The sequence below is a fragment of the Ammodytes marinus genome, assembly GCF_949987685.1.
Source record: "Ammodytes marinus genome assembly, chromosome: 1".
Lineage (NCBI taxonomy): Eukaryota > Metazoa > Chordata > Actinopteri > Uranoscopiformes > Ammodytidae > Ammodytes > Ammodytes marinus.
This window is the reverse complement of record NC_137230.1, coordinates 22,232,497-22,248,807: the sequence shown is the minus strand read 5'-3', so window position 1 is coordinate 22,248,807 and position 16,311 is coordinate 22,232,497. Positions and strand designations below refer to the sequence as shown.

The following is a 16,311-nucleotide window of genomic DNA, read 5'->3' as shown; positions in this document are numbered from 1 at the left end:
ATTGTTTCTATGTTTTCACGTTTTTTTTACCACCATACCATCAAGCTTCGTCTCATAAAATAAAGTACCCCTCATTGCATTGTGTTCAACGGCTTTCTTTGCTTTTCTGCATTTTTGTCTGCATTGTCCCATGAAAATTGCACTTTACCGCACACTGCTATTCAACCAGGACTGATCTTGTCCCTTTACATTAATGCATTTGTATCTTGTATATAATGTCTATGGTTTGTATAAGACATGGTCCTAGGTCCCACATTTTAAAAATTGACGGAAAGGTAGCAGCAGGGTGAGTGTCACTGTGCCGAGTTAGCTATACAGACTTTCTCTATTTGTACTTCTCATAACTTTTGGGTCACAATGTTCCGAACTCACAGATAAAGTTTTTGGCAAGTAAAATAACAGTCAATAATGTTGGGTTTTGAACAAGCCCCAAACTCAGCGATTTTTACCAGCATCCAATAAGGAAGTGACCAAATTTGTAATAGAGTGACAGATCTCCGCCCATTGTCCCTCACTTTGCCTCGGAGTTATAGAGTGACTGCTCTATGGAGATATTAAGGACTCAGTAACAGGGACGTTGAACAGGAAAAAGTGCTGAGCAAAACATAGAAAGTTAAAATCGCTATGTCGCCGTGGCAACACAACCAATCTGTATCAACAGCAGAGACAGCGCAGAAAAAAACGGCATGCACTCGTTTCAGTAAGTTTACAGAAGTTCCACACCTCTACTGCCTTTGACATTCTCAGGAAAGCATTAATTTATTTTCAAGGGACATATTATTTTATTATTTAAACTGTTAGGTTATCTTGAAAACAGAAGGCTATTGTAGGCCTATAAGCTTTATTTTTTTGTATTTTCAATGCTACTTTATTTTTATGTTTTAAATTGAGAAAAAGGCTAGATGAAATATAATGGTCGGAATAGGGAATTTGCCTTATGTAGCACACATGTTGGCTAATCATGATGTGTAGCCTATGTTAATTAATTTATTTTCAACAAGGCTATTTGCCTAAAAAAATATATATACATATGTTTCAGTAGGCTAGCTTCAAGTTTAGGTGATTCAGATTATTCCAGAAATTAGTCCTAGACAGGACCTGTCTATATTAGATCTTAGTGTTTATTGTTTTTGATTGAAATCCACGTGTTTTTCTTCAATAGTTTACATGGCTTGTGTCTCCAAATTATCACAGGAAATGGTTATAGGCAGGACATATGACAGTTGTTTACAGAGCACAACATTACTCAGATTTCGCCTCTCAAAGTGCACCAGATTGATGCATTTAACTTTAAAAGGATAACGTTTTCTTCTGCAGGGGCATGCCCCCAGACCCTCCTAGAAGGTCCATTCTCACCCAGCAGGATCTAAAAATCCTGTGGGAAACACCAAATGTACAAACATACTGAATGTGAAAGCATAACCCTATGCCCTCATTCTTAACGGGCTGTCAAAAGAAGCTCATCCCAAATGGGGTTCGTTTTGATCAATTCCTTCTAGAAATTTGGTACGCACGCGGCGCGCATACTCTTCATCAGCTCTTACCACCGGGCCTAAAAAAAATTCTAGGGGAAACACTGATACCCTTTGTTTACACCAGCTTACAGAGCCTGCTGAGCATTAACACTATATTTTTTCATTACAATTTTAGTTTATGCTGCACCTACACTAGTATTTAATAAGTATTTTATTTATTGGAGAATTACAGCAGTATTTTTATTTTTGTTATGCATTTTATTTGTATGTTACATATTGTCAGCTAGTTACTGACAGCTAAAGAACCGTACCATACTGTACCGTAACTATGAACCGTACCATACTGTACCGTACCGTGACTTCAAAACCGAGGTACGTACCGAACCGTGACTTTAGTGTACCGTTACACCCCTAGTACATACCAATTTAAATAATACGCCTTTTACACAGCGGACATTTTGAACCGAAGCACAGGTGTAACTCATGATACAAATGATATTTATTTTCAGCTTAGACAATGAGCCAGCATGCACTATGGAAGCGCACTGTAACTGGCTTACCAAAACTGAATGCACCCCAGGCACCAATTTTCAATTGACACATGCATTTTTATGCCATCACGTTTCAAAACACCAACATTAAAATAAGCATTTAAATGTTATAGAAATGTCTGTAGTTAATACTGTGCCTACAGCTTTTTTTTTGATATTATTGATATTATGCGATGTCTAACTTACTAAGGCTAGTTCTAGACATTAGAGTTAAGCTTGGTTTAAGCTCTCACTTCTCATGGAGCAGAACAGACTTTCTTGCATTCTTCAGGGAACAAAGCAGGGAACAAAAAGAGATTGTTTGTATTTTATAAAAGACCAGGATTCCGCTGGATTACAGAAGATTATAGAGCATTTGCGAGACTCTTCTCTCTTTTCTCTTCTGACGTGGAAGTTTAAAACTAAGTGAAAAGACTTGAGTCTCCTTTCTCCTGAGGTCTCTTACCAATCAATGGTGTCGATACTGACATTTAAGCATGAACAAAGTCCACAAGTAAATGTCATTGAGGGTCCTTACAAAATGAAGGCTGTGACTCTATTCTAACCTTCTCTAATAAGTGATGATTTGGAGAGATGACAATGACAGACAGTGTACAGGCTCAATCCATACATTTCTAAAATGCAAAGACGTGCTTCAGTGGTGAGAACTGACCTGTGGTACATTTAGAAGTTGTCTCTGAAAGACAAATCAATATTTCTCGCCGAGCTGCATAGTAAGACAATCGAAGTTCTTTAGCAACAGATAATGAATGCAAAATGTCAACAGACATAACAAAATGAGTCTTTCATGGTGGGACCCCTTGTGTTTTTTTGATACCTGATTATAAAACCCTCAACAATAATGCCATGCCACACCAAAACAACACTGACTGCACAAAAACTGGTTCGAAATTAAAAATCCACTTTTTACACACCTCAAGGGTGTTTTTTGTCTTACCAGATTCATCATTCTGTTGAAACAACAGTTTTTCCCATTACTGTCAGGCACAGTGTCCCTCTGTGGCAATATATTTGCCTCTTCACAACTGAACAAGACACTAACTTTTTAACACATGTCATAAAGCTGCAAGACATCTCATTCAGTGCATAGGGGCCTGTGTTAATCTGAGACTTCAGACATGCCATCGGAGATAACAAGCGGTACGTCATCTGATGGTTTCTCCAATGACAGGCCTGTCAAAATAACAGCCAAAAGCTTAGAAGTGCAGTTCACTTGACACAGTCTTCAGGGATGTCTCTTCAAAAAATGAAATAAAAATAAATAAAGAAAACGTCACCCCATTACATTTTTCCTTTTTTTAGAGTGGGTGGGAGAATGGGATAGGGGTACATAACAAATAAAGCACTGGCCTACAAAGGATCCAGAGGGAACACTCCATGTGCCTCCTTGGTATCCATTTAACAGGAGGGCTTACAGCAGCCAGCTACTTACAGCCTAACTGAAGTGCTACATTACTCACTGAGCTCAGCTGGAAACACTATAGAAAATGTGTTTGCCTAGAATCTGCTCTCCTTTATCAATCCCAAACAGCAGGGACCAGAGCTTTAAGCACCATGCCAGGGTTACAGCAAAAGCAAACAACATTTCAGACAGAAAAAAAAGAAGGAATGGATGCACAAATAAGATTTCAGTTTGTCTCTGTAAATCCTTTAAAGCTGAATCTAACACGGCACATCCTACTGAATTCCCACAGAGACTATTCAAAGAGACTGCTGTGTAAAAGTAAAATGCAGACTCAGAAGTGCAAGCTCAACTATGCACACACACACACACACACACACACACACACACACACACACACACACACACACACACACACACACACACACACACACACACACACACACACACACACACGCACACACACGCACACACACGCACACACACGCACACACACGCACACACACGCACACACACGCACACACACGCACACACGAGAAACAGGTGCAAGGGCACTGGATATTTCTTTTCATTCTTACCGATAAAGAGGTTCCATTCAGCATCTAGGTCTGCCTGGTTCGCTAGACAGCCCCTCATAACGTTATGACAGTAGTTGTGACAGGGTTTCAGCCCAGGCATGCCGCGACAGTACGGACAGTACAGCATCTTGGTCAAGGCTCTGACACATGCTGGAACTACATTCACCTATAAAGCAAAGAGACATACTTCAGTTAAGTCAAGTATTTCAGCTCAGGAATTGCTAATAATGGTTTTATCAGACACTGTAGAACTCCTTAAATGGAGAGTATTGAAAAACATAGTAGGTTTTCCATCTCATATGACATTTGGATATTTTTTCAAAACACCACACAGTTTCCACAGAAACCACTGCATATCACAACAGATAAAAAGCATGTAAGGGAGAACGGGGTAATCTGAGCCACTTTTTACATTTGCTCCCCTCTAAGCGAGCTAAAATGATTATCACTCAAATTTACACATTTGCCATTAATTCAGGATGTTTCCTAGAAATGGGCATTAGCAGAATTTTTTCAAGACAAAGGGCAGTGAAAATATGATTGTTTTAAAAAAGTTGTCTTGTGGCTCACTTTACCCCAGCTGTGGGGTAAACTGATCCACTTACTTTTTCCACTCTGAAACTACCATAACAACACATATTGTAACAGTAAGAATCCTGAAAGCTAGCCACACATTCCAGAACTAATGTCGGACTAGTAAAAGAATGATGGGGTTTGGTCAATTAAGCAAATTTTCTAAACACTTGAAAGTAACTCTGAACAAAATACAAAATCAAATACAACATATTATAATTCAAAAGGTTTTAATAAGATTCAAATGAAAGATAGAACCAGTTAGATTAGAACACAGTCTGGGGGTCAGAACACAGGACCCTTAGAGCCAGCTAGTGTCTGGGGGTCAAAGCATAGGAAAATCAGAACCAGCGAGAACAGCCTGGGACTCAGAACACAGGAGAAGACCCAACTGGATTATAACATCAGCCTGTCATACTCTACAACTAGGCCTACTCTACATTCCAGCCCTGAAGGTTACAGGGAAAGATGAGAAGGTGCTCTTTCTGTGTGGTTGCCCCAAGTCGTCTTCCTGGTGTATTTCCTTGGCATGATGGCTTTTCTCTGTATGACATTAAAATAAAACATATGTCATGTAATATTCCATTAAAATATGTTTAAGACTAAACTTAACTTGTGCCTTATGGTGGGGGAAAGTGAGAAAGTGGCTCACTTTCCCCCACAGCATTTGGCTCACTTTCCCCCACCACCACAATTTGAGAAAAAACTACCTCTCTTAGCATTTCAGGCTAATCTTCAGTTATCAGCATCACATGGTTTCATATGTTGGTAGTTCATCAACACGTATGATATAAGTTTTTCTACGTGAATGCATTTGCTTTGGCACAACAGTTGATTAAGTTGACAGCAAGACAATTTACTTTTACATGCAAAATACCTATTTTGGTGAAAAAACATGCTTACCACAGCACCATGAGGTCCTCTCTTTCAGGGCCAAGGGAAAATGAGAGGGGCTTGAAAACATATATCTCACATGACCACAAATGTTTTCCGTTGCCTAGATACAGGGGGTGGCTCACATTACCCGGTGCCTCAGATTCCCCCGTTCTCCCCTACAGGGATATAATTCAGAAATCAAACTTCATGAGGGGGAAGAGTCAGACACATTTCAACTACATCACTTCTCCTGAAGCTTGAATTGTGAAAACCTGACAGATACAACTGTATGACAAGTCAAGGTTTACAACTCTGTCCATCTTGATTCCTCATGAAGGCTGCGCCTTTTGTTGTAGGGCCATGTCATTGTACCAGCTTGACTGAAAGCGACAGGATTCTCACATCTGCTTCCCTTCAGAGGTGGGGATGCAGAACGAAGGGTACATCTGATAATTGGCCTGTCAGCCTCTGTATTCATGCTTGACTTTAGATTGTGTCCTGCAAACACTCTGGAGACTGCTGGTGTGTGTGTGTGTGTGTGTGTGTGTGTGTGTGTGTGTGTGCATAGGGAAGGTTGGACGATTGATCAGTGGTAGTCCTGAAAATGTTGACCATATTCTGTACTTAAAGAGGACCTATGATGCTTTTTGACTTTTATGACCTATAAACGTTGTTATGATGATTCATAGTCATGCTTAACCATACTAAATTATCAAATAATGACTAACATGCATTTCGACGTATTCCCTGCTGACCGTCTGGGGTGTCTGTGCAGAGCACTAAACACTATTCTAGCCAGTCGAGAAGTCACGTCTTCAAAGCGGTCTACCCTTTCATAATTCGTGACGTCGCATAAAAATTCGTGACGTGACCACGCGGATGTTTCCATGTATGGTAATGCTGTCACTTCCCTGTTCGCGTCTGCCTCGCGCCTTTATAGGTCCATGCTCGCGCTTCCCGCCACTGAAAGTGTTCCGGAAGGAAGGTAACCAATCACAACGGAGAGGGGTTTGCAAGAGGGGGGGGGGAGGGTAGCGGAGATGGCCGATGCACAGGCGGAGGGAGCGGAGATTGCCGAAGCACACACACTCAAGTGTTGACAGGATGTGCTGGATCGCCAAAATAAGAGAAAGAGCTTCCCGAAAATCTACATAGTTTTTTGTGATGTGATTCGTGTCAGGTTGCTCTATAGCAGTGTAAAACAAGAAATTAAGACCAGAAAAGTAGTATAATAGGTCCTCTTTAAAGGTTTTAGCTGTGACAGACCAACCCCTAACCCATCACAGGGGACATTATTTAAAGTAAAATTAAACACCAGATTTTGTAGAAAGTAATTATAATATCCATAAGTACATTTAATTTAGTGTATAATAGCTGAAAAACATGTTTTGAATTACTATTTTTTCCCTTAGAAAGGGTCTCATATACGTCCATATTTCTGCATATTTTGGACCAAGGCAATGCACCTGATGACATTCCAACTATGACACTTTCAAGATGGCGGCACTGTTGTAGCGTCATGGCAATATCCCATGCTGTGCTATGGCAGCTTAAGTCTTCTTTCCCAGTCTCAATTGAACACAGTGTTTATCTTTGATTTTGCTGGAACAATGATCAGACCATGTGCGTGTGCATAAGAATGTATGTGTGTGATGAGAAAAAAATAAGGAAGAGGAAGAGAGAGAGACACTGAGCGATTAACGGCCTTTGTGTAATAGCTGCAACTGCTACTTGGCAGCTGGCAACAAAGATCCGGGGAACAATCGTTGACATCTGCAATATGCCTTTGACATCACGTGAGGCCATTAAACTAGGTTGCTAGCTGTCATTTCCAGCGCTGCATGTCATCTGCTGGTATATGTTCTACTAAATTGTTTATCTCAGTCTGGGAGTGTGTTAACATATTATGCTTTAACAATAACCCGGTTGATTTCACATCTGACACGCGTCAGACGGAGTATGCGTCAGGCTTCAGTGGCATCATGTGAGAAATTGGTAAAAAAATATGCGATGCTCGTTCTATGGTGTCATTCTAGGAAGAACAAGACCAAATTAGGCATTAGTAGCTGACAGTAGTTATGTGTGTGCACCTTCCCTTCAGTATTTCCAAACGAACAGGATTATATAGATTAAAAGCTGAACTAATGGATGGAATAGAATGGTTATTCTAATTAAGTTGAAAAAAAGGAGTTATAAAACGTTTATGAAATGTTTTACAAGACAGTATAATGGAGTTCTTTGCGGCTTGAAGGACATTTGAAGTGCTTTCTCAACAATTGTAACTTAAATTCTATTACAACTTATTTTAAATTGAAACAAGTGTGTTTTACTACAATGCCATTTAATTATGTCTTTATACGTCAGCCCCCATTTCGAAGCAGACATGAACACTTTTGATACATACCATTTATGTAATGTTTATGAGTATACTAAATACTTATTCATACATATGTATATGAAATTAGTTTGATAGTTCTTATAACATAGCATTTAAATTTCAATTTTTTTTCATGCTTAAGTAGAGCTGGAGAGAGCACAGAAAATAAGAGGAAGAAGAAAAACAGAGATAGAGGTTTCTCTGTAGAAAGAAAGACAATATGCTGCCAAAATCGCCGACACCGAGCAAAATGGAGAGAGCAGACAGAGAGAAAACTGGACAAGACACTCGCCGACAAACAGAGGGAATGGGTACGTGCTTTGGGTGACAGTTGGACAGTAAATCTGAATGGCTTACATGCCAATCACAATGTTTGCTTTGGAGAGAAATGTGTTTTTCCCCTATAATAAGGAAGTCTACTGTAACTGAGACAGGGATGAGCAGGTTTTATTTAAGACTGCATTGTCACTGCCACCCGCATCATCATAGATCTCCAGCAATCTCTCTCCCTCATCAATGACTAAAAACCCAGCAGCAGATCAAATATAGCTTTTTCCTATCAAGATATTTGAATCATTTCATTTCACAGGCTAATTTGCACATACAAATGTATTGCTATAGTTAGAGACAGAAGGGAGAGGGAGAGCCTTTTGTTTTCTCTGTTGACTCATCCCCGCCCAGTCACTGTACCTGTGCAAGGAGGACATTAAATCCAGTTTAGAGCGCACTCGTAAAACAAAGAGTAGTTGACGGTATGACTTTGGAATATATTTGCTTAATAAATTCACTGTGCCGCTGCTATGGTAGAAATGATGGCAGCGTTACAGAGGAGCCTAGTAAATATATAGTATACTCAATCATCTACTCAACATCAGCAAACCATTATAAATGTCATTTTCTACAATTTAATACCATCATACTTCTTCTTCTAACTTGTGCAATAAATTACACTACTTATTCCAGAGAATATTAAATAATTAAAAAAGTTCTGGGATTAATCGGTTTCTGTCAATTCAATTAAACATGGCCCAGTTTCAAGACAGCCTATTTTAAGAGACACAGATACTTTTCTTAAATATAGATGTGCACACTCTTTACATTAAGTGTAGCCTGTTAGTGGCAACCAACCACAGAACTATATTTCATACTGCAAATAGGTAAAGTGGTTTAAGCTGCCCCTGAGCTTTATGAGCTTTTGAATAAAAGAAAGAACAAAATAAAACATTAAGTGTCTGCCAAACACAATTATCTTACAGGGATTTTTTTTAAATCAGTTCAGTTTCTGTGCCCAGCAGTCACTGGGTGCCCTGGATGAAGGCTAATCTGATAATCTTGTTAACACTTATTTACAGTTGAGTGGATGGGATATTTCACAGCAGGCTGAGGGCAAGACTTGTGAGAGAGATGCTTCAGATCCAGAGTAAGATTAAAACACTAATCTACTCATCTAATGTTTAAGAGCTACTATAATGCCACATCGAGAGCATGTGTTTGTGTATGAGTCAGTGTGAGCTTTATGGTTATGGAGGGGGTTTTAAGATTTGTAGCAAAACTGCAATATAACTTTACTTCATTACTAACTAAAGTTATGTATTAATAAATGTATCATATGCAAAGGTATAATAAGAAAAAACATTCAAAGTGAATGTATGCAAAATGCAGACAAAACTACTATCTAGTTTGTTAATGGGTTATTATGCATTAGTGTATAGGAAGCTTTTTATACTGTTGTAATTGGTTGAGGTTGAGCTAATTTGATCTTTTTTATATATATTTCTAGGTAGTTTAGTTTACCTTTATTTATTTTTCATAAGCCTTTCAGATACTCTGTATGTAAATTATAATGTGTCAATGAAGTAGAGTTAAAAGGATAATATAAGTATTGTAGAAGTATAAAGTGATACAATGAAAAATACATAAGCATAATTCCTAGTCCGTACACAAAGTAAAGATTTTCAGACTTTACATTTCAATAAAGTATGTTTTACAATGTCATAGAAGTACTTTTACTTAAGTGCAGTACCTGAGTAAATAACATTTTAATGTGTGGCATTAATAGCCGCATAATCATGAGCCTGCTGCGTTAATAGTGCAGCGGTTCAGACGTACCCCTGATGTGAACATTATCTTTCAAGAGGTTTCAAAAAGTAAGATTATGAGTCTGGGCAATAAAAAAGAAAGCCATTTCAAAGTCCATTCCATAGTCGAGAGCCATTACACTCTGAACTGCGATAAGGCAAATATCGGATAAGTAAATCCTTTTAATAAAAAGACAAGGCTCAATATAATAATGAAAGATAACTCCAAAAGACTCTCTTTGAAGATATCACCTTGTCTCTCCGACAGGGTGTTGTCATGCACATATGGTGTGAACTCCCTTAAGGGGTGACAGAGTGGGAAGAGCACAGACGATAGAAATTGCTTTGTGCCACAAAGTAATGAAGTTGTGAGAAAAAAATGACAATGACTTTGCAAGCTACCAAGGCCAATCAAGGGGAACACTAGTGGGACAGTGAGATTGTTGCCAAACAAATTGTCTCAATGGTTCTGTCATAATTATTGTGACAGGTTGCGTTGCTTTGCACTGATTGGACATAGATGTAAGACCCCATTGCTGCCCCAGTGTCCCCATTCAATTCCACAGCCATTAGTGTCAATGGCAATATGAGTGATCTGTCACCGTGCAAATCAGGCTACCATCTGCTACCAAGATAAACATGATGCCTTGTTGCACCAAACGTCTGTGTAAAAACTTGAATCAAGGTCTTATTCTTTCCAAACCAAAGGATTACATGAATTCAAGGTTGTTGCAATAAAAAATCTAAATGAATTCCCATTACATGGTTGGAGAATACCAACATGAGCTAAAATATGCTCAAAGCAGGTAACAAGTAACACTAAGACACTTGCCTTCTGCTGCACTGACTAGCCAGCTAATGCCTCTTTCATACTTAGATAGACAAAGAGAAAAGAAGAGCAACCTTGAGTGATGACGAGATCCTTATTCTGCTAGACCAATGACAGTGCATGATTTAAAGTTCTACTGCTAAGTTAAGTTTAGAGACCTTCTTTCATCAAATCAAATAGGCCACATCTGTTAAGCAGTAAAATATGTATGATGGTAAGTCTGCATTTGCTTTATGTGGTCGTTTATGGTTTAATGAGAAGCCCATACAGTACAACTGCGGCTTATAACATATAATAAGACCTACAACAAATATCCCTGTGCATAGGCCTTTATTTTAATACAAGCTATATACAATATATTTAATTTAGTTTTTTACATACATATCTCGTTTAGGTTTTAAAAGGTTGTTCATACTTATATTTCCTTTTTTAATATTAACACTTGTTCAGAGAAAAACAAATCAGCTGAAATGATTTCACTTATAGAATAAAAACAGATTGAAAATATAATTGATCAACTAATGAATAGGTCCACTTGTGTATATGTAAGCGATGTATGAAGTCAAACAGTTAACACCCTGTAGTGTCAACAAATATATTCCATTTCTGAGCAGGCGAGAAGGAAGGCTTCTTAGAATAGCATTACGATTCGAATAGCTTTCATATTTCTATTTGTTCACTGTTCATGTGTGTGCGTCATGCTGACTATAATTAAATGAAAGCGTTTCACTTTGACAAATATGACATAAAAAACAGAACACATTTAGGATGGTAGGGAAACAAGCTGGTCAACGAGGCAAGACAAGGGGGTTTGGGAGCACAGGAACAATTCTTGTGATGAACGAGCTTTGCAAAAATGGTCGTCTGTCTTTGCTTTCCTTAAACCATGACGGTGATCTGGTCTTAAATGAATAGTTTTAGAAGCCTAAACATAGCCGCATCTTAATCACAAGAGTGCCGGAGCAGAAACAGCTCATATGTGTCCTTGCTGTTGCTGTCAATGCCCTATTTTGCTGTCTACTGTAAGTATGCAGATGTGTTGACTCTGACACCTCTGCTCATATCCAAATGTGCATACTGTATATATATGTTTTAAAAGTATTTTACTGTGTACTTACATATGCACAGTATCTGCTGTGCGGTTACATTAGAATTATTATTAAATGCAATAGACTGTTCTTCAGGTATCTAGAAAACTGTGTGTTGTTTCAGTCCAGCTGAACTGATGTATTTCCTTGTGAGGCACATTTTTCTAAAAAGCACTAAAAAAGGATCCAGACAAATACATTAAGATTCACAAATACATTTTTTGTCGAAAAACCACAAACATGCCAATTCAAAAAGGCATTAAGAGACTGAGGGGCAATTTTAGATAAGCATCTGCGTGGACACGAGATACATATAAATCCTTTAGTACATAGTCACAGATTGCACACGATATGACGGCCATTGCGCCAACGTTGTCATTGATAATAAAACACGGTCCGTAGCACTTTCACTAATCACGTCTCCTTTCCGTGCTTCTTCGTGAACTTTAGAGTCCCCCCCGTACCCCTCACACACATTATACATGTTAAATGTAAGATGGAACTGAGACAATCCCAGGGAGGCTGAACTAAAATCAGCCGCTGTCAAATCAATGCATGTCGTAGACTGACAGAGAATCCACATGTGAGCAGCTGTGCCTCCATGAAACAACACAGTGGTAGTCGTGTCTGTCTTTGGTACGGCATAAGGATCTACCGTTGATCTACCCTGACATGTACCATGTTATGCAGCATGTCTGGAGCTGCAGTTTGGACTGTTTCTTTAATTCACCACGACAAGTGCAAACACGTTAAAAGCCCAGCCCATGCTGCTTGATAACTAGGCACAGGGCACCACCAGCCCATTCACAATCTCTGGTGGGTACAAGACCTGCATACACTATCTTGTTATCCATCTGCCATGCTTCCCTTCTGGATTAAAGCATGGCGCTTCACCCGGTTGTCCGTCTGACTCTGAAGGTCTGCGGCCCTCAACCTGAATGTCAGGGGCAGACCATTCTCTTGTGGCTCCCAAGAAACCTCTGCACAAATGTCAGAACATCGGTGCTGACAACCTTCTCTAAGTGCTGTAAAATAAATATGTGGTGCCTTTGCATTTGAAGTCAAGGTGCAAAAAAGTATAGTCTTAAGTAGTGATCTAGGGCGGGCACAGTGAACTGATCCGACATATTTTCACTAGATGTTGAATAAGGAACATGCATAAAGGGGTATTTTTCTTGAGCATGATAAAAATTTTATGGATATTTCCCAAATCATTTGTCAAACTTCCATCCTTTTGCGTTTTGTTCCGAATGTCCTCCCACTCACATATATCTTTTTGGAGTTTTCAGAATAACATAGAGGCGAGCATACTGTGTAGAGAGTGTACCGTGTATTTCTTTATTATCCTTCCATATCATGTCCTTGTATTTCAGACCACATGCTGTCTCTCATTTTCCCCCCAACATTCTGCAGTTCACTACAGATCAAAATCTTTTAATTAAAAAGGACATCTTTGGTGCAGCACATTTCCCGATGACGTGCCAACCTTTTTGAGCCAGTTGCCATCTGCCATCACAGCACTGTGGATGAGGCCTCATCCCCGGCAAGCTGTGTGAGCTGTGAGCCAGCGAGAGAGAAGGAGACAGACAGGGAGGGAGTGAGAGAGAGAGAGCTAGAGAGACAGACAGAGAGAGCATGAGAGAGGGATAGAGAGTGGGATACAAGTTTGCCTGATGCATCTGTAGAAATAAGCCTCAGCTGAGAAACATGGATGGACCCTACTCTCAGATGGAAAAGGTCACTTAATCTGCCCTCAGCAGAATCTGCTGTCAATTTTCTACTAAGTTGTTGTGTGACACATTCATAACAAATACAGAAGCAAGACTACATGATATTGTCTTATATTACGTAAAGGACACTGTAAATGTCTAACTTCTTTGATTAAACAAAGACAGAGAATTGCGTTGTTGTGTCAAAGAGCATTGCTTATTTATACAAACCTGTTGTCGGTTTTTTAGTTGTCTTTATCTAATTTTACTCAACTATTATTTAGGACCGCAGCTAACGATTATTTTCACAATTAATACATCTGCAGAGTATTTCTCTCCATTGCTTAATTCATAGTTGTGTCAATAAAATGTTGGGGAAATATTGTAAAATGTCCAACCCAATGTCTGAGGACCAAGATGTCATTTACATAAAAAGTACAAGTGATCTATTGTGTGCAGGACGTTCTCTTCGTTGTCTGATGGACCTGACGAAAATAATTTCTTGATTGCAAGATTTTAGATATAATCTACCAACAGTCCAAACCAACAAGTTTACAAAGGTATAAGAATCTGACAAAAGCAGAAAATCATCACATTAGAAAGGCTGAAAACAGAGCATGACCAGCATTTCTGTTCCAAAAAATGACCATGAACTGACAGTCAAAATGTCCTAGTGAGAGATTAATCAACATATAATTGCAGCTCCACTGGAATTCTAAGAAAACGAATGGAAAACAAAATTGTGTTATGTGCTTCTCGATACAAGCTATATTGCAAACCTTGTTTTAATGTGATGTGATGACATATGACATGACAGTGTGCTAAATAAACATATTTTTAACACTTATTTCTCATAAATTCATGGTTCAACTGCTGCTACACTGCTATGGTATTGTAGTGTATATCATTGTAACTAAACTAATCTGAAACCTTTAGTAAAGCACATGTCATTAATTTAAGCGCAGTGTATTATGCATAAGGGGTAGTGTACTCTAAGAGTCAGTACACTACGAAACGCTTGATTCTTTAATGTGCTTTTGATGGACACAATTCATTGCCCAAAGGAAATAAAGAAGCTTCTCACAGCTGCAATACGGTCTAAATAAATTACGTGTGGTGCTGGGAAATCTACAGAGAGGAAAATGGAAATATCTTGGGAAAAAATTAGTACATCATCAAAAGAAAAAGTTTTCTGTTAAAGTTGGGGTAGAAAATTCTATAGCATGTTTGTTTACCTTTTATATAATATTAACCCTGTTGTGAATCATGGTCTCTCATTGAGAGAGGCAGGGTTGAGAGTGCAACCCAATCTGCAAAAAAGTTGCATCTGTAATACGAATTTTCCAGCAAACAAACAGCTTAGAGTTGCATCCTTACAGTAAATGACAACATTACAGGAATTGATTTCTGTATTACAATTTTAGAATATTTACACAGATAAATACTACATTTGGAAATGTTTTCAATAAAATATACAAAATGTGTATCTATTGAAGCAAACTTCTGACTTTCATTTCTTTTTATTTTCCTAAAAAAAACTGGTATGTTATAAGATAAACAATTTCATGTGAAAGAATTTCACCCTTTCATCAAAGAAAATATTATGTAATTTGTGTGAAATAACTCAAATTATTTAAACTGTAAAGATTAAAAGTTTGTAATTTATGTATTGGGGTTTGATGCTAGTGTTTGTACTCTAAGCATATTCTGAGTGACAGTGTGTGTTATCTCAATGAGGCTGGTTCATAGTGTTTGCTGCACTGAGCCTATTTTGCAGGTGAAGTGAACTGTTCAGCTCCAGTGACTGTTGGTAGTGCAGACTGTAGTTAGAGTTTTGCACATTGAGCTACAGTTGTGCCCACTGTGGGTTAGCAATCGAAAAAAACTGTAGTACAATACAGATGAATGTATACAAAACTGAGTAACTTTATTTAACTAAAATGAATGTGTCATCCAATGAAATTTGTGTGAGTCAAGCATCTCTACTGTTTCCATCATCAGTTTACTCTTTGTCTATTCTAAGTGGGCTGACTCAATATTACACTGTTGTGTTAGCTTGTGCTATTGAGTGACGAACGCATTTAATGTGAGTGTGTGTGGACTGAACAAATAAATGGAGGCGAGTTAAAGTAGAAAAAAAGACACGCAAGGAAAACCAAACGGAAGCCACATGGAAATGATCCTGATATTTCCCACGTCAGCAAAGTCTGTGTAATCTGCCAGAGCATTTATCTGAGGTAAATGTTGTGTAAAGATTAGGAAGCGCCTTGGAGCTTAATTTCAAACTCTCTGACAGTTCATGGTAGGGAATGAGTGTGTAACAGGATCATTATGACAGTGTAAACCATCAGGAAAATCAAAACAAATCCCTTGGTATAAAATACCTCCCATCCCGGACTAGGGCAGAGTCCAATGCGTATGCAGAGTGACTGATAAGTGCTCTGCATGCCAGAACATTAAACCTTTCAAAAGGACAAAATCCCTACAATCTTCCCTGAGCAGGTCTTAATGTGGCTGGACTATGTTTTAAGTACTGCCAGAATAAAACTCGTAATGGTCATTATGAACTGTAATCCAAAGAGATTCTGCTCTTAATCCAGGATCTAGGTCCAGGAAACTGTTAAACTGCAAATTGAGTGCAATCCCTTTTTATGGACTGATACCTCCCCTGTCCTGATTTCACCACATGCATGGCTATCTGTTAGCCATAATTATGACTCATCATCATCAGTGTGTCACCCTGTGTTTAAGTAACATGGAAAATTAAACAGACAT

The 16,311-nt window shown here is 38.6% G+C and overlaps 1 protein-coding gene across 1 annotated transcript in view; it reads right to left on the bottom strand.

Annotated features, from left to right (window-relative positions):
* The window catches only part of LOC307255586 (glypican-6-like), a gene marked incomplete at both ends in the record, with an annotated part of 122,993 nt that overhangs the window by 39,103 nt on the left and 67,579 nt on the right, over window positions 1–16,311 (bottom strand). The window contains one exon of the mRNA XM_080034283.1: window positions 4,007–4,172. Within this exon, the coding sequence (XP_079890409.1) occupies window positions 4,007–4,172 (166 nt within the window). The remainder of the gene's footprint in view (window positions 1–4,006; window positions 4,173–16,311) is intronic.